The sequence below is a fragment of the Hyperolius riggenbachi genome, chromosome 10 (assembly GCF_040937935.1).
Source record: "Hyperolius riggenbachi isolate aHypRig1 chromosome 10, aHypRig1.pri, whole genome shotgun sequence".
Taxonomy (NCBI): domain Eukaryota; kingdom Metazoa; phylum Chordata; class Amphibia; order Anura; family Hyperoliidae; genus Hyperolius; species Hyperolius riggenbachi.
The window spans coordinates 47,815,479-47,840,637 of record NC_090655.1 but is presented as its reverse complement, the minus strand read 5'-3'; the positions used below and the strand labels follow the sequence as shown (position 1 = coordinate 47,840,637).

At 47.6% G+C, this 25,159-nt stretch overlaps 1 protein-coding gene across 2 annotated transcripts; it reads right to left on the bottom strand.

Moving 5' to 3' along the window:
• Positions 1-818: 818 nt before the first annotated feature.
• NECAP1 (NECAP endocytosis associated 1) lies at positions 819-25,121 on the bottom strand. 2 transcript variants are annotated; one of them, XM_068258373.1, is made up of 8 exons: positions 24,952-25,121; positions 24,771-24,871; positions 20,317-20,421; positions 18,649-18,730; positions 15,702-15,810; positions 14,441-14,615; positions 12,551-12,641; positions 819-6,626 (listed from the first exon to the last, which is right to left on the bottom strand). In XM_068258373.1, the coding sequence occupies exons 1-8, from the start codon at positions 25,086-25,088 to the stop codon at positions 6,581-6,583; spliced, it is 846 nt and encodes a 281-aa protein (XP_068114474.1). In that variant the 5' UTR covers positions 25,089-25,121; the 3' UTR covers positions 819-6,580. The 2 variants fall into 2 exon arrangements, with proteins under 2 accessions (XP_068114474.1, XP_068114473.1); XM_068258372.1 differs by having other exon boundaries at positions 819-6,629; positions 24,952-25,120.
• Between the last annotated feature and the right edge of the window lie 38 nt (positions 25,122-25,159).

The following is a 25,159-nucleotide window of genomic DNA, read 5'->3' as shown; positions in this document are numbered from 1 at the left end:
CACTTAAAGGACAACCGTAATCTAAAAAAAAAAAAAGTTAGATACTCGCCTATGGAGAGGGATGGCTCTGGATCCATCAGAGCCTTTCCTCTCTGCGTCCCCTCGTTCCATTGCTGTAGCCCCACAAATCCCCAGCTGGCTGCATCTTCCAGTCTCCTAGGAAGCCACTTGTCTTTGTAAGTCCTCAGAGACCAGAGTACTTCCGTGACCTTCCGAGGAGACCTGAAGGCCTCTTCTTCAAAGTGCAACTGTCGGGCATAAAATCAAAAATCAATTATTGATTTTTATCTGGTGAATAAGTAATAAGGATGCTAACCAGGCAATCCAAAAGTTAAAATCTCTATTACTTTTCTTGTTTATAAATGATCATTCCCCAGAATACCTGACTCTTATTTGGTACGTTGCCGCACAAAGGAATTTGCAGGGCATGCTGGGTTGTCTTTTTTTGCCTTTTTATTTCCCCGCAGACTAAACTAATGTACAGAAACAAAAAGGACAACCCAGCATGCCCTGCAACTTCCTTTGTGCAGCAACGTACCAAATAAGAGTCAGGTAAACTGGGGAATGATCATTTATAAACAAGAAAAGTAATAGTGATTTTAACTTTTGGATTGGCTGGTTATCATCCTTATTACTCGTTTACCAGATAAAAATAAAGAATTGATTTTTGATTTTATGCCCGACATTTACACTTTAAAGTCAGAGGCTGAACCGGGGCCCAGTGGTGTAACGAGGGGATGCAAAGAGGAACAGGAAGGCTCTAAGGGACCCAGGGCCTTCCTTCCTCTTAGGTACGGTAGTATTTATTTATTTATTTATTTATTTTGGTGGTGGTGGTTACAGTTGAGCTTTAAGAATTCTGGGTTAAAGGACACCCGAGGTGAAAATAAACTAATGAAACAAACAACTGTATCTATCTTCCCTCTCCTAAAAATGATTTTTAGATATTCCACAGTTTTATTTAATGTTTAAATAAACTTTTTTTTATTTTTGCTCAATGACATTCATTGAAGTATGCCAGAGCTAAAATCTATTAACTATTGACCCTTTGTATCTCTTTCCTGCTCTCAGAAGCAATTTCCTGCTAGGAAAGTGTTTTATAGTTGGACTTTATCAGTGAGGGTCACACAGTAGTCACTTCCTGTCTGAGTCAGGACTGAGTCAACCACTTACATACCTGATATTTAACTCTTTCAGGCAGAGAAAGAAAGAAAAAAAAAAAAAAGGAGCACAGCATAGTTATTAGTGAGCTTGGCACTGTACATACACATGTCTATCTCACCATGTCACTTGTCACCTCGGGTATCCTTTAAGTGCAGGTACCTTTTAAGAAGACATCTTTGCATCAAAGCATGGAGTAGGACAAGAGGAATGTAGCAAAAACAGAGGCCACACACCGTCAGATCTAATCTGTGAAACCAACACTATGAAGTGTGGGGTTCAATGAGCAGCCAATCCAGTGAGGCCTCCATTAGGTGCTGGTCACAGCAGATCTTCAATAGGACAGAAAATGGTGACAATACAGGCCAGCAATAAACCTTGCAATCTGCAGAAAATGCTGCCCACACACATTAAGATAACCATTGCACAACCAAACGATCAACTCAATAAAAAGGATCATAGCTATGTAAAAAAGCACTGTAAACATAAAAAGCACAGATTCATCTCCTGTCATTTTCCAGCGAATGCAATTTATAGCTGAAAAGCTGTCAGGACTGAATCACTATTAAAGTGGTCAAATGATGACTTTACTTTTGTGTGACAATATCTTATGTTGGTCTCACACACAGGCAGATCGCTCTGCAGTCATCTTAAGCAATAATAAAACAATGATATGGCTTTCAGGATATTATACAATCTCAAAATGACTAAAGCTACATACACACAATTTAATCATCTGAAACGATCATTTATGATCATTTCGGGTGAAAATCTAGCAGGAATAAAGGTTTTCCCGATATTGGTTGCCTCTCTTCTGGCAATCCACCAAGTTAGGTCCTACTCATCTGACCCACAGTGTAGTTCCACCAGTGACAAGACTCCTCCCACACTTTCTCCCCTCTCCCTCCCTATAGGTTAAGAGATAGGTTGATAAACAGTCACTCATAGTAATCAGGGCTGATAGATTCAGATGACACTTATCCGCTTGTCTGTATGTAGCTTTAGAGAAAAGTTACCGCTCACACAAAAGGTCCTTATTGATTCATCCCACAAACACTAGGGGGCAGCATTGTACAAACATAACACACCGGATTCAATAGGGTTTTATCACATGAAGAAAGTCTCTGATCACAGCCCTAATTTATACAACAGCATTACCCGACTCCAGGGGTTGCATTTCTGTACATTTCAGTGTAAATTCATCAGACCCTACAATCTGATTAAACTTGCCATGCGTTACAAAGGACAACTGAAGCGAGAAGATTATTGAGGCTGCCATATTTATTTCCTTATAAATAATACCAGTTGCCTGGCAGCTCTGCTTGGCTGCAGTAGTATCTGAATAACACCAGAAACAAGCATGCAGCTAATCTGTCATATCTGACATTATCAGAAACACCTGATCTGCATGCTTGTTCAGGGTCTATGGCTAAAAGCATTAAAGGCAGAGGATCAGCAGGACTACCAGGCAACTAGTATTGCTTAAAAGGAAATAAATATGGCAGCCTCCATGAACCCTCTCCTTACAGTTGTCCATTAAGTGAAAGATTACCAGCACAGAACTGCCCCACTCCCTTGTTTTTGCTATGCTTTAAAGGACAACTGTAATGAGAGTTATATGGAGGCTGCCATGTTTATTTTAAGTAATACCAGTTGCCTGGCTGTCCTGCTCATCCTCTAATACTTTTAGCCAAAGCCCCGGAACAGCAGATCAGGTGTTTCTGACATTGTCAGATCTGACAAGATTAGCTGCATTTGATGAGGATTCAGACACTACTGCAGCCAAATAGACCAGTGGGACAGCCAGGCAACACGGACATAAATATGGCAGTCTCCAGATCACTCCTTTAAATAATGATCCTTGTTTAGTGCATTTGAAAATGCCCAGCCCCCATGCTCTCTCCTGCTGATCATCAAAGCAGACCTGTCACATGACAAAACGTTACAGTGCTGCCAAATTTGGTCTGGATTTTTTGGACTTTAAGCTGACCTCACTTATTATTTTGCCAAGTACGTTTTCATATCTTCAGAGTTCAGCTGCACAAAAAAACTTCCTTGAGTTCTGATTGTCTCTCCAGATGAAAACATATGTACATTGCAGCAGAAATAACTTCCGTTAAAATGATCGATTTGTAGTTGTTTTGAACAAGTTGACTGAAAATAGAACCTATTAACCTAAGTGGGCGCTGTCAGACAGGCTACTACACACAAGGCAATATTCACTTCCAACCAACAACCCAATCAAAGTTCGCAGTAAGTACATTTCCAAACTGCATAGAATTTGTATTACATTTTCATGCAACGTAGAATTGTTAACATCTTATTAACCATCTAATCGGGATTACAAAAAACCAGTGTGGATACTTAACTTATGGTATGATAAATGACTGCAGCCTTCACCTGTGTCACATCAGATCATGGTGGGGGACAATAAAAAGTATTAGCAATTGTGTGATCACAGTCTCTTGCAGGTGCTGCAGTGACAACTTTACCATAAATAAGTTGATTTATTTTAAAGGGAACCTGAAGCGAAAGGTATATGTTGGCTGCCATATTTATTTCTTTTTAAACAATACCAGTTGCCTGGCAGCCATGCTGATCTATTTGGCTGCAGTAGTGTCAATCACACCAGGAACAAGCATGCAGCTAATCTTGTCATATGTGACAATGTCAGAAACACCTGACCTGCTGCATGCTTGTTCAGGGGCTACGGCTAATAGTATTAGAGGCAGAGGATCAGCAGGACAGCCAGGCAACTGGTATTGCTTAAAAGGAAATAAATAGGACAGCCTCCATATCCCTCTCACATCGGGTTCACGTTAAACACCACCAGTTGCCTGGCAGTCCTGCTTATCCTCTGGCTCTAATACTTTTAGCCATAAACCCTGAACAAGCATGCAGATGCTCTGACTGAAGTCTTACTGAATTTGCTGCATGCTTGTTTCATATGTGGGGAATTCAGACACTACTGATGCCAGAAAGATCAGCAGGACACCCGAGCAATTGGCATCGTTTAAAAGGAAACCGATATGGCATCCTCCATGTCACTCTCACTTCAGCTGTCCTTTAACCTAATCCGGACCGACACAGTACGAATCTACGTCCAGCAGGTGGTGCTAAGTCCCTGACTGGACGTAGACTATGTTGTATTAATTCGCACTTCCCCCGCCGTTACCGTCCATCTCACCACTCCTTCCCCGACGCAATTAGCTCGCCCTGCAGTCTCTATGACGGCAGAGCTCTATGAGCCCGTCAGGAGCAACTTTCATTGGCTCCTAGCCATGTCATCACTGTAAACCAATCCCATTGGCTTACATTGAGTGACAGGGTCAGGAGCCAATCAAAGCGGCTCCTGACTGGCACACTGCGCTCTGCCGTCATAGAGACTGCAGGGAGAGCCAATTGCGGTGGGGACAGAACGGCGTGACCGGCGGATTTTTGCAGCTATTTGTCGGGAAGCGGCATTTTACTGTACCAGCAGCCTCTGGTCCTTAAGGGGGCAGAGGCTGCTGGTACCGAACTGGTTAAATTCTCCTCTTGCTGTGTATGTTGTGCACGGCAGCAATCACATGACTAATTAAGCACAACAGATACTGCCCTCTATCTAAACGTGCTGCAACTACAATCACACAACCACTAATTCACACTTTTCCCTTTACCACTCACTATATGATATGATGCAACTCAAGAAGGAACGTGCAAACTCCTTGCCACTTAAAGGACAACTGAAGTGAGAGGGGTATGGAGGCTGCCATATTTATTTTCTTTTAAGCAATACCAGTTGCCAGGCAGTCCTCCTGATCCTTCCTCTGCCTCTAATACGTTTAGCCACAGACTCTGAACAAGCATTCAGCAGATCCGGTTTTTCTAACTCATTGTCATATCTGACAAGATTAGCCACATGCTTGCTTCTGGTGTGATTCAGATACTACAGCAGTCAAATAGATCAGCAGGGCTGCCGGGCAACTGGTATTGTTTATAAGGAAATAAATATGTCAGCCTCCACATTCTTCTCACTTCAGTTGTCCTTTAAAGGTGAACCTAGGAGAGAGACATATGGAGGCTGACATTTATTTCCTTTAAAACAATGTACATTGCTGGGCTGTCCTGCTGATCCTCTAACACTTTAAGCTATACACCCTGAACTAGCATGCAGATAAGACATTTCTGCCAAAAATCTGACAAGAACAGCCACATACTTGTTTCAGGTGTGTGATTCAGACACTACTGGTCAGAAAAATCAGCAGGGCTGCCAGGCAACTAGTATTGTTTAAAAGGAAATAAATATGAGTCCATGTGTCCCTCACCATGGGTTCCTTTTATTAGCAGCCACATCTAGTCAAGGTTTGCTGATTGCTCTTATGTCCTCCCCACTGGGGGCAATGGGAAATCTTTAATAAGGTCTTAATAAATTAGGCCTGGTATTCATTAAAGGACAACTGAAGTGAGAGGAATATGGAGGCTGCCATATTTATTTCCTATTAAACAATACCAGTTGCCTGGCAGCCCTGCTGAGCTATTTGGTTGTAGAAGTGTCAGAATCACACCAGAAACAAGCATGCAGCTAATCTTGTCAGAAACACCTGATCTGCTGCATGCTTGTTCAGGGTCTATGGCAAAAAAGTATAAAAGGCAGAGGATCAGCATGACAACCAGGCAACTGGTATTGTTTAAAAGGGAATAAATATGGCACCCTCCATATACCTCCTGCTTCAGTTGTCCACCCAAGCCAGGCCTGCAGATCGCATGGTGATCTCTGGTGACCTCCAGCCTGGAAGAGATGTGGTAAAGAGACCCCCCCCCCCCCTTGTCACCGATAGGCAAATGTACATACTTAACCATGAATGGGAAATACTGCAATTGTGCTAACCAATCGCAGCCAATACTGATTATCCGAGTCTCCTGACCTGTCAATGCATGGTCCATTGCAATGCCCATTGAACAGGAGGCCAGTGATTTTGACTTGCGTAGCTTCTTATTGTTAAACAGATGGCTGGGATGCCAGCAAGCTTATCCTTTCATTAAAGAACAACATGGACGCTGCAGCTGCCACAATGCAATCCGTACACAATACCCTGCATGCGGGCAGCCTCAGGGCATCTGGAATGATAACAGTGAGGAGGAGGAGGAGATGGAGCAGGACAGGAACACGATGACAGAGGGACAAACAGGAAGCAGGCAGGGAAAGAGGGGCAGGGATGCTTGGTAGAAGGGCAAGGTACAAACACAGCAGGGGATACAGGAGGAGGAAGGGAGACGCACGATACACAGTCCCCTCGGAGTCCCATACAGCCCGATAATGAGAAGACGTCACAATGATCCGTGTTACGGAGCGGCCGCTGTCCCTGGCGGCACACAGGACTGTCTGATCTCCAGGAGAGAAGAAGGAGGAGGAAGCGTCCCAGCAGCAGAAGCAGCATTAGAATTGAACCCAGCTAGAGGACTGCGGACCCTGAGAGGACAGACTGCTGGAAGGAAGAGAGGCGGAGCAACAGTGAGCCAATCAGAGAACAGAACAAGCAAAGAGCGTAAAGATGGTGAAAGACGATTCAATAAAATGGTCACTGTTCAGTAGATCCTTGTCATTGATAAAATCTGTCTGAAAGGGCCAGTTCACATGGGTGACTGCCGGCATCCATGCATGTCAATTACCGCTGGGATCCACCATGTCTCTCATAGAGATCAATGAAAACAATCATCTCAATGCGTTTACCATCGATTGCTCAAGCACCGCAATCGAATTTTCAAAGTGGTTGCAGTTTGCAGTTCCGTATCTCCCTAGGGGGTTTAACCCTTTAGCAGCCAATTTATTTAGATGCTTGCAAGTGCTCCAAGCCAATTTATTCTAGCAAATCATTTTATTTCTTCTTTGTTAGTTTTCCTAGCTTTTAATTACCGTATTTTTCGCCGTATAAGACGCTCCGGCATATAAGACGCACCCAGATTTAGAGGGCAAAAATCAGGAAAAAAAGAAAAAACTAAACCTAGGTGTGTCTATGATGCAGGGGTGTCTTAAGGACTTTTTACCTCCCCCTTTCCAGTTACATTACATACTATTACACCACATATGGGGACAGTGTTATGTGCTGTGTCCCCCTGTGCCTGCTGTGTCCCCCTGTGCTGTGTCTCCCTGTGCCTGCTGTGTCCCCCTGTTCTGCCTGCTGTGTCCCCCTGTGCCTGCTGTGTCCCCCTGTTCTGCCTGCTGTGTCCCCCTGTGCCTGCTGTGTCCCCCTGTTCTGCCTGCCGTGTCCCCCTGTTCTGCCTGCAGCCCCCTGTGCCAGTGTCCCCCGTCCCCATGTTGTGGCAGTGTCCCCCTGTTGTGGCAGTGTCCCCTATTGTGGCAGTGTCCCCTATTGTGCCAGTGTCCCCTATTGTGCCAGTGTCCCCTATTGTGCCAGTGTCCCCTATTGTGCCAGTGTCCCCTATTGTGCCAGTGTCCCCTAGTTGTGCCAGTGTCCCCCTGTTGTGCCAGTGTCCCCCTGTTGTGCCAGTGTCCCCCTGTTGTGCCAGTGTCCCCCTGTTGTGCCAGTGTCCCCCTGTTGTGCCAGTGTCCCCCTGTTGTGCCAGTGTCCCCCTGTTGTGCCAGTGTCCCCCTGTTGTGCCAGTGTCCCCCTGTTGTGCCAGTGTCCCCCTGTTGTGCCAGTGTCCCCCTGTTGTGCCAGTGTCCCCCTGTTGTGCCAGTGTCCCCTGTGCCTGTGGCCCCGTTGTCCGTGTGTCCTCCAGTGCCGGTGTCCCCCTGTGCAGGTAGTGTGAGTACACATACATTACCTGCTCCTGCCGCCGCGCTCCTGGCTCCCCGATCCTCTTCTTCCATCTACCGCTGCCCGCTGCTGCCCCCGCCGAACATCGCTGGCCGGTCTTAGCCGCATGGATACGCTATCAGCACACCACGTGCCGGGGTCACGCATGCCGCCGAACAACGCTGGCCGGTCCTAATTATCCGCGCAGGGATACGCTATCAGCGTGCGCCGGGTCACACATGCGTATGCATGACCCCGGCGCACGTGGTGTGCTGATAGTGTATCCCTGCGCGGCTAATTAGGACCGGCCAGCGTTCGGCGGCATGCGTGACCCCGGCACGTGGTGTGCGGATAGCGTATCCCTGCGGCTAATTAAGACCGGCCAGCGATGTTCGGCGGGGGGCAGTAGCGGGCAGCGGTAGATGGAAGAAGAGGAGCGGGGAGCCAGGATTGGAGCCAGGAGCGCGGCGGCAGGAGCAGGTAATGTATATAGTGCTTCCCTGCGCACCTCTGCATCCCGAAATCCGTACCTTCGCCGCATAAGACGCACCCACTTTTCCCCCAACATTTTGGGGAAGAAAAAGTGCGTCTTATACGGCGAAAAATACGGTAGTAGTGCTGTAATGTGTATTTATGGCCAATGTCACTAGGGGGCAGTGGGCGACAATAGAAGAGGACTTCTGCTTTCAGTGTCAATGTTTCCTGCTTGGTGAGAGAGAGAGATCATAGCAAGCCAAGAATTTACAGCACAACAAGTTCTGCTGGCTGAAGACAAAAGCAGTGCATTATCTGTGAACAGGTTAAACATAACACTGTAACGAATCGACGGGAAACAATGTCAAATGCTCTCCTACTGGGTAGCAGAAAATTGACATCGGCAAAAGAAGCTGCCGGCAGCCTGCCTCGTCAACTGGCCCCTAAGGTGTGAACAAGTGTAAAATATGATCAGACAATTTCCATGGAAATGGCTACAAATTGATGGTTTTGTACCGTGGTGACCAATACGAAAATATATAGGTAGCAGATTCAGTTAATTTGATTAGCATACAAATCTGTAGCTGGCCATACACTAAACGTTTTTTTCTCAATTAGACATTCAACTAGACAAAAACCATCGTAATTGGGCATTTTCTTGCATTTATGATCGACATCATGATCAAAATACAGATCCACAGTGCTGGTTCTTGGTAATGTCAGTTGTAATATCGATAGCAGTGCAGTTGTGTAATAGATGACCAGCTTAACACAAAGAGCAAAGCAACTGTTTTAAAGGGAAACTAAAGTGAATGTAAAAAATATAGTTTCACTTACCTGGGGCTTCTACCAGCCCCCTGGAGCCTCCCTGTGCCCGCGCCTTCATAGAACGATCCTCCATTCCCCCCGCAGTGACTAAGTTTTGATTTTGGCGACAGAGCTAGTTGCTGGGCACAGCGCAGAGAAAATAATGTACTGTGCATGTGCCGGACGCTCCCGCCAGCAGGAGCGTGATCGGGAACATGCGCGGCCAGGACCGGAGGATCGTTTCAGGAAGGCATGGGTACAGGTCGGCTGCAGGGGGCTAGTAGAAACCCCAGGTAAGAAACTTTTTTTTAATGCTCACTTTAGTTTCCCTTCAAGTCATCATTTTTATTAATTATTTTGAAATCAAACAGTCTCTGGCCACCTTTACAGCAGCTACTAGAGAGAAGATCCAGTACAAACAGAACATGCAAATTTTCTTGTAGAGGAAAAAAAAAATCTGTATGCATTTGGCAGCTGGGCTGATCCTCAGCATAGTTCTCAGTCATTTAGAAAGTATTAGGGGTGCTCTGCCTCCAGTGGCTGCATGCTTTTACCATGTGAGTAATTCTTACACTACTACAGCCAAAGGATCATATGACAGCCAGGCAGTGTTTGTGAGTTTTAGAATAGGATGGCAGCTTCTATATTTCTATACCAAGTAAGGGTGCATACACACTTCCAAATTTGACTAGCTAATGATCTGCTAATTTTATCACCTCCATGTAGTATGAGAGCTTACCTACACAATCAGTTCATATTATTCTAAATCTGTTAGCCCTCATGTTACATGGTGGTGGTAAAATAGAGCAGTCAAAATTGGTTGTGTGTACGCACTCTAAGATGGTGACTGCATGAAAATCAACACAGTTATCTAAACTCCCCATCAGAGGTGTAACTTCAGCCCCTACCGCCACTGCAAGGGTGATCCTGTTCCTAATACAAGTATGCAGAATGAGCAGCAGAAGCCTTGTTATACATTACCTGCTCCCAGCAATCGCATCTCCTCCACTTCCTGGTTAGTTAACAGGTGCCGTGCAGCCAGCCAATCACCATGCGGCTCCAATACCCGGCACTTGCTAACTAACCAGGAAGTGGAGGAGATGCATTCGGGAGCAGGCAATGTATAAAGCTAAGTACACACCGGCAGTTCACAAACACGTGGATCGGGGATCTCCGCAGATAAAAAATCGTTCCCTGATCCATCTGGCCAGATCTGCAAGCGCCGTTGGAAACGAACGATCTTGTAAATGATAGTAACACAATCACGGTGAGACCTGCAACAGTCAGTGGCAGATCAGAACGATCCTCTACGTCTTAATCGGACATGTTGGTCATACAAAAACGAATGTTCCCCGCAGGTGGCGTGCGTTGTGAAACATAGTTTCACGAATTTTCATTAAAACGATGTGTGATATTTCGAAGAAAAACGTTTGTTGCACAGAATGGTTAGGAAAAAAAATGCTTTAGTGGGGATGGGCCTTTAGGCTACTTACACACTAAGACGTTGCGTTTTAGGGGACGTTATGGTCGCATAACGTGCCCCTAACAACGTATGGTGGTGTTGAAGTTGGACGTCAGATTGAGCTGCGCTATGCAGCTCTCAAGGCAGCCGATCCAGGTTAGTGATAGGAAGTCCGGATCTTTTTAAGCATTCAGATCATTTGAATCGGATCATTGAAAAGATCCGGATCTTTGAATCTAATCATTTGAATCATTTTACTAGGGAAGCAGACTGGGTGAAATGACTAGCAGGACAGGACTTTCCCTGCACTGTACATTCTGTATGTTCCTGTTTCTTCCAGACAGACATCCACTGTGAACCGAATCGTTCATTGTGATGATCCGGATGATTCGACTCACAAAAAAGATCCGGAACAAATGGACGATTCGTTCATGATCCGGAAAACACTACAGTCCTACCACCAGTCTCTGCAGTGCAGTGAATATTAATTAGCCATGTGGCTGGCTGCGGAGGAGGAGGGGAAACCTCCTCCTCCAACATTACTGAGCATGTGCAAGCAGTCTAACGCTGCTTAGCCCAGTATAACGTACAGCATGCAGCACTTTGTTTAAACGTGCTGCGTTACTGTGTAACGCAACGTGGGCACTGAACAGCACAATTGATTTTACAGTGCTGCGAGTTGGGCTGCGTTACTGGCTGCTGTAACGTGGGACTTTAAAGTCCCACTGTGAAACCAGCCTTAGGCTTCCACTGCACTTTCTGCATTATTACATTGACGCCGACTGATCTCTGCAGGTGGCCTGGCTAACTATAGTTAAGCCCCCGCACCGCACCCCACCCACCAAACCAATGACAATGAAATCCAGCTGTGATTATGGCCCCACAGCCATCTCCCAGCTTTCCCCATATCCTAGCCCAGGCATGGGCAAACTTGGCTCTCCAGCTGTTAAGGAACTACAAGTCCCACAATGCATTGCAGGAGTCTGACAGCCACATTCATGACTCATAAAGGCAAATGCATTGTGGGACTTGTAGTTCCATAACAGCTGGAGGGCCGAGTTTGCCCATGCCTGGTCTAGCCGGTTTCCCGCAGAGCGCAGCTGTATCCATCGCCATTCGCCTCTGGGGTTTCCCATTTATCACAGATACCCTCAGGAATGTTGTTAGAGCTAAAATAATGATGTGTTTATTCACTGCATGTCACCAGAGGAAAACGTGAAAGAACAGATGACCAAATATATGATGGCTATTGAGTATTGTACATCTAATATACAAACAGTGGGAGTGAGGTGGTAATAAAATGTGCGGAATGCATACAAGACTGGGCGGTCTAGGCCAGAAGCATGCAGTCACTGGAGTGATTCACTACAAGAGAGCTGCTGGGAAAAAAACTGCTCACTCCTCACATCCAGTCTACAAAGTAATTCTACTGCATGGTTGTCCTGCATATACATCTTATGGCAGCTCTCAGGACATGTTCCAGTTTGTACATAACAATATAGGGCCTTTGGTTCTGGTTCTCCATAACATCACTGGGTACTTGGTATATGCCAAACAGCCCCCTCAGGCCCTAAACCACCTTCGCCTGACCGCTCTGTGCACTTCCCACTCTCATAAGTGCCTGCAAGACTTATTAAGAGCAACCCCACCCTATGGAACTCCCTCCCACAACCAAAACCTATCAGGTACCTAACTGGTGCCCTTTAAGGCTCTGTAAAAGCAACAGGCTATAAGCATTCTGTGCACACGTGGTTCTGGATGTGTGCCTGGCTTCTCAGGGACATAAAGGAATCATTTGCATACTCACTCGTGGAGCTGAAGTGATGCACCATGGGAGTTCCTTCTTGTTGACATGGAGCAAAAGACATAGTATTCTAGTGTGTAAACCTCTTGTAAATGGACTCACCTGCTGGCAGTGCTGAAGTCACCCCACAGGTCTGCGGACGGCGCCGGGGCTTTTGGTGCTGGAAGTGGGGAGCCCAAATCTAGCAGGATATCTATGAAGAAAAGAGACGCTGTGAGGAGCGTCCAATCACAGAGCACCGCTAACACAGGACAACCAATCGGATCTACAGAATGGCTTCTAGTGAGTGTGGTGGTGTGTCTGGCTTTAGGTGAGCAATGCCGTTACATGCACATTCATTTCACTCTTCTAAACAAGGACCATTTACTACCAGGATAATTCTAGTTCACCCCAATATCAGCCATACAGAGCCCCCTGATGATCAGTTTGTGAAAGGTAAAGATTTCTCATGGGAAGGGGGGCTAGTGATTGGGATGTAATTCAATCCCTAGTTACAGTTTCTCTTTAAATAAAATAGGTTTTCACTACACAAGCCATTTTGTAACAATCAAATATGATCTGTAGTCACTATAAAATTTCTGGTGGTGCCCATTCACTGTACAAACTTCCAACCAAATGATTAATACATTGGATTGGATACCTATCGACCAAACGATCGCTCTAGCGATTGTTCCGTAGATCTGAATTTGCGAACGAGAAATTAAAGGGAACCTAAACTGAGAAGGATATGGATTTTCCCTTTTAAAATAATACCAGTTGCCTGACTCTCCTGCTGATCCTGTGTCTCTAATGCGTTTAGCCACAGCCCCTGAACAAGCATGCAGATCAGGTGCTCTGACGTCAGACTGGATTATCTGCGTGCTTGTTTCAGGTGTGGGATTCAGCCACTACTGCAGCCAAAGAGATTAGCAGGACTGCCAGGCAACCGGTATAGTTTAAAAGGAAACATCCATATCCCTCTCAGTTTAGGTTCCCTTTAGCTGATCGGATGGCTTATCATTTTCCCCATCATTGGTGAGGCCGAAGGATCCTTTCTGTTCGATCACAACGATCAGAAGGTTGATTGTTTAGAAAATTGGATCGTTAATGGTCACCTCTAGAAACCGTGGCAACAGTACACAGTTTGCTATACAGGATTTCTCATCACTCGTTCAAATGTCTGCATAGAGCAGAACAACCTGGCTAGGTAGTACTGTATTTTTTGGACTATAAGGCTCACTTGTTCTCCCCTAAAAGTGGGAGGAAAAAAGTAACTGCAACTTATAGACCAAAGGCAGGGAGTTCCTGACTTGTAAACACCGGCCAATACGAACCTAAAACCCGCCGCAATGTCAGGGACTCCCTGTACTGTGTCCATGCAGAGGAGAATGCGAGGATTAAAGGGAGGGTCCGCGCTGAAAAAAAAAAAAAAATACAAACTCCACTTACCTGGGGCTTCTTCCAGCCCATCTGTGCCCTTGCCACAGCTCCTCTCACTCCCGGTGTCCTGCGCTGAAGAAGGCAACCTCGCCAGGTCGGCTCCCGGGTCAGCTTCATGTGCGCTCCATGGCGCGGGTCACGTGGTGTACGTGACATCATCGGGTCTCTACTGCGCAGGCGCCGGGAGTTAGAGGAGCTGCGGCGAGGGCACAGATGGACTGGCAGGGGCTGGAAGAAGCTCCAGGTAAGTTGAGTTTGTATTTTTTTTTTCAGCGCGGACCCTCCCTTTAAATGAGGACATGTGGACAAACGGAGGACACAAAGGGGCATAGAGGAGGACACAAGGAGGACAGAGGCAGACACATGGGGGACACAAGGGGGGCAGAGGAGGACACAGGGAGACACAAGAGCGGGGGCATGAGGTACAAAAGGGGCTTAAACCACAAGATGCCCCTTCAACATGGATGCACCAGGTTTAGTATATATTTCTTTTACCCCTGGTTTCTGTCCTCTAAACCTAGGTGCGTCTTATAGTCCGAAAAATACGGTATATTTTCTGGAAGAACACACTACCTGGGCTGGTGGAGGAGTTGCCTGGCTGAATAGGCGGAGGAGTCACGTGATTGGCAACAGGTACTGAGGGAGCTGCAGGTGCTGGGATCTTCCCACCAGGTGGGGGCGGAAGCAGACCAATACCACCGCTGCCAGCACCCCGAGGCTTGCAAGCGCCCTCCTTCTTTTTGATGTTCTAAGGAAAAAACACAGCATTAGGATTAGGACTTTCACACAATTCCTCCTCTAAAGGCTTGCACACGCCAAACAAAATGAACAACATGTTGTTGAAACAACATGTCTTCCGCAAACCGACCAACTGCGCGAGTTGATCTGTGGGTTGGATCGTGTAGAGTGCCTGATATCAGTAGCTCGTCTTGTTGTTTGGCTACAATTTGTACACCTGAGTGTCATCCAACACACTAAATCAGACAACAATCAGGTGTTTTAGTTGAACATGTGTACGGGCCTTAAGTGCCGACCACATACATGATGATTAGGGAAGGTCAATGAGATGCAAATAACTGAATTCATGCAGAATGATGCAATTTAATGCTTATATTTGCAGCAGGTCCAAGGAGGCGGATGTTTCATAAACTGAGTCGTTGGATGCTTTTCGTACCCACTCCATAGCGCTGCAAGGGCTGTGGAGTCGGAGCAGTGGCATAGCAATATGCGAGGCAGACAGTGCGACCGTACCAGGGACCCTGATCCAGAGGTGTCCAATAGGGGCCTTCCTTCATCCATCTTATTAACTTTGCATTGGTGCTATGCTGGTAATAAGCACATCTATATGTGCATTGAACAGTGGCAATCCTTAAACTTTTTCCTTACTCTGGTTACACCTCTCTGACACTGTAGCTTCCTTGGTAAGTTTTGGGGCTCCATATCATTCGAGTGTTTGAGGCCCCTATGTAAAACTCACACTGGGGCCCCAAGCTCCTTAGTTACACCTCTGAGTAATTTTGGGTACCTGGAGCCAGAGAAGGTGATTTTATAAACTGAGGAATCGGAGTTGGATGATTTTCATACCCACTCTATAGCCCTACGCTGTGGAGTCAGTAGAGGGGAAGGAGTCGAAGAAGTTTCATAGGAGTCGAAGTCTGATAATTTTTGGACCGACTCTACAGCCCTAGTTTGCAGCCTAAAAGGGGACCAATTGAAACTCACCTCAGCTTGAGACATTTTAATGCTGCCTATGTTTTAATTAAAAAGCAATACCCTGCATCATTTGCACCTCATTGATCATCCCAACTGATAGCAATACAGTCCGCATACATACCCCAATGTTCAGCTTGATGGTTTGGCCCTCTTTGAAGCCCAAATCCAGCTTTGGATGATTGTCTTGTCCTTGTGGCTCTTTGGACAGTTCTGATTCCTGCTTCACCCACCTGTATAAAGATGGAAAACCGCTTTCTCAGTGGCAGGAAAAGAGATCACACAGTGTAGGGAAAGGTGCAGAATTTCTACCACATATTCCTGCATCTTGGCTGATCTACATGTGTAGTGCATAGAGATACATTAACTGCGCATCTCCCCAGTGATCTGCATAGAGATACATTAACTTACCCAACCAGCGACAGCCTTCTCCTGCCAGCTTACCCAACCAGAGACAGCCTTCTCCTGCCAGCTTACCCAACCAGAGACAGCCTTCTCCTGCCAGCTTACCCAACCAGAGACAGCCTTCTCCTGCCAGCTTACCCAACCAGAGACAGCCTTCTCCTGCCAGCTTACCCAACCAGAGACAGCCTTCTCCTGCCAGCTTACCCCACCAGAGACAGCCTTCTCCTGCCAGCTTACCCCACCAGAGACAGCCTTCTCCTGCCAGCTTACCCGACCAGAGACAGCCTTCTCCTGCCAGCTTACCCGACCAGAGACAGCCTTCTCCTGCCAGCTTACCCAACCAGAGACAGCCTTCTCCTGCCAGCTTACCCAACCAGAGACAGCCTTCTCCTGCCAGCTTACCCAACCAGAGACAGCCTTCTCCTGCCAGCTTACCCAACCAGAGACAGCCTTCTCCTGCCAGCTTACCCAACCAGAGACAGCCTTCTCCTGCCAGCTTACCCAACCAGAGACAGCCTTCTCCTGCCAGCTTACCCACCCAGAGACAGCCTTCTCCTGCCAGCTTACCCCACCAGAGACAGCCTTCTCCTGCCAGCTTACCCAACCAGAGACAGCCTTCTCCTGCCAGCTTACCCAACCAGAGACAGCCTTCTCCTGCCAGCTTACCCAACCAGAGACAGCCTTCTCCTGCCAGCTTACCCAACCAGAGACAGCCTTCTCCTGCCAGCTTACCCACCCAGAGACAGCCTACTCCTGCCAGCTTACCCACCCAGCGACAGCCTTCTCCTGCCAGCTTACCCAGAGACAGCCTTCTCCTGCCAGCTTACCCAACCAGCGACAGCCTTGTCCTGCCAGCTTACCCAACCAGAGACAGCCTTGTCCTGCCAGCTTACCCAACCAGAGACAGCCTTGTCCTGCCAGCTTACCCAACCAGAGACAGCCTTCTCCTGCCAGCTTACCCAACTAGAGACAGCCTTCTCCTGCCAGCTTACCCAACCAGAGACAGCCTTCTCCTGCCAGCTTACCCAACCAGAGACAGCCTTCTCCTGCCAGCTTACCCAACCAGAGACAGCCTTCTCCTGCCAGCTTACCCAACCAGAGACAGCCTTCTCCTGCCAGCTTACCCAACCAGAGACAGCCTTCTCCTGCCAGCTTACCCAACCAGAGACAGCCTTCTCCTACCAGCTTACCCAACCAGAGACAGCCTTCTCCTGCCAGCTTACCCAACCAGAGACAGCCTTCTCCTGCCAGCTTACCCAACCAGAGACAGCCTTCTCCTGCCAGCTTACCCAACCAGAGACAGCCTTCTCCTGCCAGCTTACCCAACCAGAGACAGCCTTCTCCTGCCAGCTTACCCACCCAGAGACAGCCTTCTCCTGCCAGCTTACCCAACCAGAGACAGCCTTCTCCTGCCAGCTTACCCAACCAGAGACAGCCTTCTCCTGCCAGCTTACCCACCCAGCGACAGCCTTCTCATGCCAGCTTACCCAGAGACAGCCTTCTCCTGCCAGCTTACCCAACCAGCGACAGCCTTCTCCTGCCAGCTTACCCAACCAGAGACAGCCTTCTCCTGCCAGCTTATGCAACCAGCGACAGCCTTCTCCTGCCAGCTTACCCAACCAGAGACAGCCTTCTCCTGCCAGCTTACCCAACCAGAGACAGCCTTCTCCTGCCAGCTTACCCAACCAGAGACAGCCTTCTCCTGCCAGCTTACCCAACCAGAGACAGCCTTCTGCTGCCAGCTTACCCAACCAGAGACAGCCTTCTCCTGCCAGCTTACCCAACCAGAGACAGCCTTCTCCTGCCAGCTTACCCAACCAGAGACAGCCTTCTCCTGCCAGCTTACTCAACCAGTGACCGCCTTCTCCTGCCAGTTTACCCAACCAGCGACAGCCTTCTCCTGCCAGTTTACCCAACCAGAGACAGCCTTCTCCTGCCAGTTTACCCAACCAGCGACAGCCTTCTCCTGCCAGTTTACCCAACCAGCGACAGCCTTCTCCTGCCAGCTTACCCAACCAGAGACAGCCTTCTCCTGCCAGCTTACCCAACCAGAGACAGCCTTCTCCTGCCAGCTTACCCAACCAGAGACAGCCTTCTCCTGCCAGCTTACCCAACCAGAGACAGCCTTCTCCTGCCAGCTTACCCAACCAGAGACAGCCTTCTCCTGCCAGCTTACCCAACCAGAGACAGCCTTCTCCTGCCAGCTTACCCAACCAGAGACAGCCTTCTCCTGCCAGCTTACCCAACCAGAGACAGCCTTCTCCTGCCAGCTTACCCAACCAGAGACAGCCTTCTCCTGCCAGCTTACCCAACCAGAGACAGCCTTCTCCTGCCAGCTTACCCAACCAGAGACAGCCTTCTCCTGCCAGCTTACCCAACCAGAGACAGCCTTCTCCTGCCAGCTTACCCAACCAGAGACAGCCTTCTCCTGCCAGCTTACCCAACCAGAGACAGCCTTCTCCTGCCAGCTTACCCAACCAGAGATAGTCTTTTCTTGCCTCCCTGCCCCAACCAGGAATAATTTCCTCCCTGTTCTCTTCCACACCAGAGACAGCCAACCCTTTTTGCCAGAGACAGCCCCCCCCCCAATTTGCCCACCAGACAGCCTTCTCCCTTCCCCCTCATGGGAAAGCTCGCACAACCACCAAAGACAGCTATACACTCACTTGAAATGATCCTGTAAAGACACATTAAAATCAAACGCATCTCCTCGATCTGAGAAGCCAATGCCAATGAATGCACTCCTTCCTGGAAAGAAGTAAGAAAGGAAGTCATTACACATAACACAGGGGTTTTATACAATCACCATCAGAATATTACCCCCCCCCCCCCCCCCCATTTATGAATCATATGAATCAGCATTACGTACGTACGTACGGACGGACGTGCGTTACAATTACGTTTACTGGAACTGAACTTTAACGCTGACCAATAGAGAAACGAGCAGCAGGCAATCGTTTTATCAGTCATCAAGGGATGAGGTATGTGGGTAATTACCGATCGCTACCACCGGGACTTGCTGGGAACAAAATATCAGATAAGAGCCCAAAACTTTTTCCAGGGATCTGCCTGTGCGTATGGGGTCTTAATTGGCATTTTGACTAGCACCATGAAAAAGCTCAGCGAGCCAACTACGGAAAAATACATTTCAAAAGAAATCAAGAAGTAATCTTGATTTTGTTGTATACTCTGGGTGTTAGTTCCAATCCTTTTCTAGATCTCAATAGGGCCTTAAAGTGGAACTGAAGTGAGGCAACTCACTTCAGGTTTGATACTCCCCTAAGAGGGAAGACTCTGGATTCTGTAGAGCCTTCCTGGCCCTCCACACTGGCAGTTGTTCCTGCACCTTGCCAGGTTAAACTCCTTTGACCCTCTAGATCAAATAGCGGTTCATAAGCCTTCAGAAGCACTTGTGTTCCCAAGTGTTTCCAAATACAAGCACAGTGTTCTCCCCCCAAAATTTTTTCCAGTCGAGTGGCATAAAAAAGTAGCCGGGTGGGGCGAGATGAGAGAATGCAGGGCCGGTGCTTCTCTGCACAACTCTGCTTACAGCATAGGAGGAAGTGAGCTGATAACAGCCGGGTGCTCACCAAAACTAGCCGGGTGGAGCATCCGGCTAAAAGAGCCTGGGGAGAAGACTGAAGCACATACCCACCGTGCATTCGTGAGTCCAAATTTGGGGCTTGCACAGTATGGATACGCTTGTCTTTGGACATACTCGGGGAGTTTGGGAGCAGAAAATCAGTCATTATCTGGCGTGGCGACCATTTGCCTCACGCAGCGCAACACATCTCCATCGCATATTGATCAGGTTGTTGATTGTGGCCTGTGGAATATTGGTTCACTTCTCTTCAATAGTTGTGCGAAGTTGCTAAATACTGGCAGAAACTGGGACACGCTGTTGCATACGCTGATCCAGGGCATCCCAAACATGCTCAATGGGTGACATGTCCATTGAGCCCTGATGTTTCTATGCCGATGACGTCCCACATGTACTGAGCAAGTAGGAAAGAAGGTAGCTTGACTGATGGATGCAAAGGACAACAGAGTTGCCTATAGGAACAACAGTCTCTGCATATAAGAACTTATTTTTAGTGACATGGCAATAGTTATGAGGAAAGACACAAATGGCAATATTTGTTTAGGGAGATATGAAAATACTTGTTATTTGTGTTAACTTATACTTGAGTTTCCACATTTCACAACTTTAAAAATGTTGGGAGGTTGATGTATATGCAAAGTTGTTTTTATTTTGAGTGTAAAGGGTATGTCACATACAGTATATGATAATCTGTTGTGTATTGAGCAGATTTTTACACAATGCAGTAGCTCACCATTGCCATCCTGGATTCTGATCACAAAGTAGCGGCTGGAGTCAGTCACGGTTTCCACGGCAAGCCCAGGAAACTGGTCAACCGGTGCCTGAGCAAAGAGCTCACCTGACAGAGAATAGGAAAGTCATTGCTGAGATCTGTACATGAGGCTGCATGCCTCTAACCCAGCCCAGCCTCTGTGTGCTGAGGGCATCTGCGCAAGACCTGCCCAGTCTAACAAGACCAGGTGTAATCTCTGCTGCCCATCACGTTCTGCCGCAGGGTTTTCTCGCGTGCATGTGCAGCAGGATATTTTTTCTGCTACGTCATCCCATTTTGTATTACGCATGTACAGTACACATCAGCTTATGCAATGATACCCAGAACTATCTCCATACCCCCAATCTCTCCCCTTCAACCATGGCTCTCGACTATCTCCTCCTGGATGTCAGCCATGTTCCTGAAGCTTAACTTTTATAAAACTGAGCTGATTTTCCCACCCCATGCTCCACCACCCCTCCTTGATATTCAGACTTACCCTTGAACTGCATTGCACCCCTTCAATCAGTCATGAATACAGCAGCTACTCATCCATTCTTCCCACCACTTTGCTTCCAAGGTTCCCCTCTGCAAATCTCTTCACTGGCTCTCTATCTGCTTCAGGATTCTGTGTCTGACCTACAAATCAAGACCTGCCCAACCAACATCTCTGAACTTGTTCACAGATACATACCCACCCGCCTGCCCCCTTCGGTCCTCCAATGATCTCCGCCCGCACATTTCTCACTCCCATGCACGTCTACAGGACTTCTAAAGAGCTGCCCCACCCTATAAAACCCCCTCCCTTCCTCAGACTTGGCCCTTCCTTCAAGCAAGCCCTCAAAACATGCCTCTTTAAAATGGCCTACCCCTCATGTACCACACTTTACCTCTCTCAGCCGAGCACTGTTTCTGCAGCCCCACCTTATGCGCCCCTCCCCTTTACACTGTAAGCTTTTGGCAGGGTCTCCGCCCCACCCCCAACCCTTGGTATGTCCTTCTTGATCTTGCAACCCCACCAATGACACCCTTCCCATAGACTAATTAGGACTTGAATTTCTAGGTCTCTGTAAGGGCTCTTTTCCACTATGAAATGCGATCGCAATCGTGTTTCAATTTCCACCATGCGATTGCAATCACGATTGAGCTACTATACTCAGTATAGTAAAGCTCAATCGCATCCAAAACGCGGCAGGACAACGATTGCGCTTGGACCAAAATCGCATCAGAATCGGATCGCACTAATGGAAATTGCTGCTGCCGTTTCCATTAGTTTAATGTACCTTGCGATTAGAATCAAATCGCAAATCACAGGGTAGTGGAAAAAGGCCCTTAAGTCGCATGATCATGCATCTTATACCCTGTTTGCCTGTTTTTGTCACTCCATGTTTACATTGTATGTATCCCTATTTATTGTCCACTGCTGCGTAATATGTTGGCGCTTTATAAATACAATAATAACATACCATTTGCGTCACCTTAAAGAGACACTGAAGCGGAAAAAAAATTATGATATTATGATTTGTATGTGTAGTACAGCTAAGAAATAAAACATTAAGATCAGATACATCAGTCTAATTGTTTCCAGTACAGGAAGAGTTGAGAAACTCCAGTTGTTATTTCTATGCAAACAAGCCATTAAGCTCTCCGACTAAGTTAGTCGTGGAGAGGGCTGTTATCTGACTTTTATTATCTCAACTGTAAGTGAACTGTTTACTTTTTCTCTGCTAGAAGAGAGGTCATTACTTCACAGACTGCTCTAAAAGAATCATTTTGAATGCTGAGTGTTGTGTAATCAGCACATATTATAGAATAATGCAATGCTAGAAAAAACACTATATACCTGAAAATAAAAGTATGAGAATATTTTCTTTGCTGCTAATCTTCTAGTAATTATTCATAGTACACAACCAATTCATTATATCATATTTTTTTTCGCTTCAATGTCTCTTTAAAGGGAACCTAAACTGAGAGGCATATGGAGGTTTCCTTTTAAACAATACCAGTTGCCTGGCTTCCTACTGATCTCTTTAGCTGCAGTAGTGGCTCAATCACACACCTGAAACAAGCATGCAGCTAATCCAGTCTGACTTCAGTCAGAGAACCTGATCTGCATGCTTGTTGAGGAGCTGTGGCTAAAAGTATTAGAGACACAGGATCAGCAGGAGAGTCAGGCAACGGACGGACCCTAAGCTGATACCAAAGTGCACCTGTCACCCTGTTCTCCAGCTTGGAGCAATATGAGGATAGGGAAATGTTAATGATACAGTAATTACATAACCTCCCAACTTTTTCAGATGAGAAAAAGGGACACTTAAAGAGAACCTGTACTGAGTAAAAATATTTAAAATAAACACATGAGGTAACTTCAAATGAACATTACATAGTTACCTTGCCATCAGCGGGAGACCAAGCGGCTGAGCCTCTAGCGCCTGCTGGAGCCCCGGAGACTTCCTGTATTTGCTGCTCTCCCACCGCGCATACCGGGAGGGGGGCCCCCCCGAGGTGAGGGAGGGAGGATAGGAGTCGGGTCCCCCACCCGGCTACCTACCCACCCACCCGGCTACCTACCCACCTACCCGGCTACCTACCTACCTGGCTACCCACCCACCTACCCGGCTACCTACCTACCTACCTACCCGGCTACTTACCTACCTACCCGGCTACCTACCTAAAGACCCACCCGGCTACCTACCCACCCACCTGGCTACCTACCTACCGGGCTACCTACCCACCCAGCCACCCACCCGGCTACCTACCTACCCACCCGGCTACCTACCTAACCACCCACCCGGCTACCTACCTACCTACCGGGCTAGTTACCAACCCACCCACCAGACTACCTAACCACCCGGCTACCTACCCACCCACCTGGCTACCTACCCACCCACCAGGCTACCTACCCACACACCAGGCTACCCACCCTGCTACCTACCCACCCACCAGGCTACCTACCCACCCGGCTAAGGGCTACCTACCTACCCACCCACCAGGCTGCCTACCTACCCACCCAACCACCCATGGGATCTGCGCGCCAGATGGAGGCTGGGACAGGAGGTCTGCTGCTGCAGGTGAGTAAATGTTTTTTTATTTATTTATTTATTTATATTAGCAGGTGCATGTTCTGGGCAGGTCTGCCGACATGATTGCACGTATTTTCTGGGCAGGTCTGCCGACATGATTGCACGTATTTTCTGGGCAGGTCTGCCGACATGATTGCACGTATTTTCTGGGCAGGTCTGCCGACATGATTGCACGTATTTTCTGGGCATGTCTGCCGACATGATTGCACGTATTTTCTGGGCATGTCTGCCCAAAATGATTGCACGTATTTTCTGGGCATGTCTGCCGACATGATTGCACGTATTTTCTGGGCATGTCTGCCGACATGATTGAATGTATTTTCTGAGCATGTCTGCCGACATGATTGAATGTATTTTCTGAGCATATCTGCCGACATGATTGAATGTATTTTCTGAGCATATCTGCTCACATTAAGTGTATTTTCTTGAGAAAACCTGCACAATTATGTGAATTTTCTGGGGAAAGGGTCACCAAAACTTGGGCCCACTGTCTTTGCGTTGCACTTTTCAAGGGAACCTGAGGTGAGAATAATATTGAGGCTGCCATATTTCTCTCCTTTTAAGCAATACCAGTTGCCTGGCTGCCGTGCTGGTCCTCTGCCTCTTATTCTTTCAACCATAGACCCTGAACAAGCATGCAGCAAGTCAGGGGTTTCTGACAATATTGTCAGAACTGAGAAGATTAGCTGCATGCTTGTTGCTGGTGTAATTCAGTTTATTACTGCAGCCAAATAGATCAGCAGGGCCGCCAGGCAACTAGTATTGTTTAAAAGGAAATAAATATGGCAGCCTCCATATCACTCTCACCCCGGGATCACTTTAAAATTACAGTTAGCTCCACCCTCATCCGGTCATTGCCACGCCCATTTTTTGCCACGCCGCTACGCACCACAGGTTCTATCCACACCTATTTTGGCCATGCCCATTTTTTGCAGCGGCGCGCGTCATAGGGGCCTACAATTGAAATTTTGCACAGGGGCCCACTGCTGGCTGTGTCCAAAGATTTCATAAGAAAAATATGTTGTTTTATAATTCAAACCACACTGTTCCTTTCTATCCTGGTTCATTTGCCTTCATATTAACATTTTAAAATTATAAATATATCTATTTTAAAGGATGGGGATAAAGTTTAGAGTCAATTAAACACATCTTTTAGTAGAGAAATATGTATATTTACATAGAAAGAGGGACAAAGTCCTGAAAGAGGGTCAAATGAGGAGGAAAGAGGGACAGGGCTCCCAAAGAGGGACTGTCCCACCAAAAGAGGGAGAGTTGGGAGCTATGAGTAATTACTTGGTGGGGGGTGGGTCTTGGTTGCCATGGTGACCCTCTCCATCAGCTGCAGAATGTTACCTGTTACTTTGTCCTCCAGCTTGATAAAGGCCACCTTCCCCCGGGAGGTCAGCCTCATCCTCCCCGTCCAGTCAGGTTGCTCCAGCTTCCAGTCGGAGGCCCTGTGGGGTAGGGGAGCAGACAGTCAGGCAGGGGGAGGAGCTGATGGGGTGTCGGGCATAGTCGCGCACCGCCCCCTCACCTGTATCCCCGGTTAGAGGCGCGGGGTGGAATGCGGTAGACACTAATCTCGGGCTTCACACACAGCACAGACTCGTACTCAGCCTCTGCCGCCATCTTCACCGACCAGCTGACAGCGCGACTTCCGCCCGTCACCATGGAGACCGCATTCGGAGGGCAGCTCCTCTGTCAGTGGTGTGGCCCACGTGACACTGCGGCAAGGTTCGCCA

Coding starts and splice junctions, on each gene's coding strand:
- NECAP1 (XM_068258372.1), bottom strand. CDS start 25,088: ATGGTGACGGGCGGAAGTCGCGCTGTCAGCTGGTCGGTGAAGATGGCG. Junction 20,422..24,770: donor GCTGGAGGACAAAGTAACAG/GTAACATTCTGC, acceptor ATTCTCTGTCAG/GTGAGCTCTTTGCTCAGGCA. Junction 6,630..12,550: donor GACTTCAGCACTGCCAGCAG/GTGAGTCCATTT, acceptor TCTTCCTTCCAG/CAGTCTGTCCTCTCAGGGTC.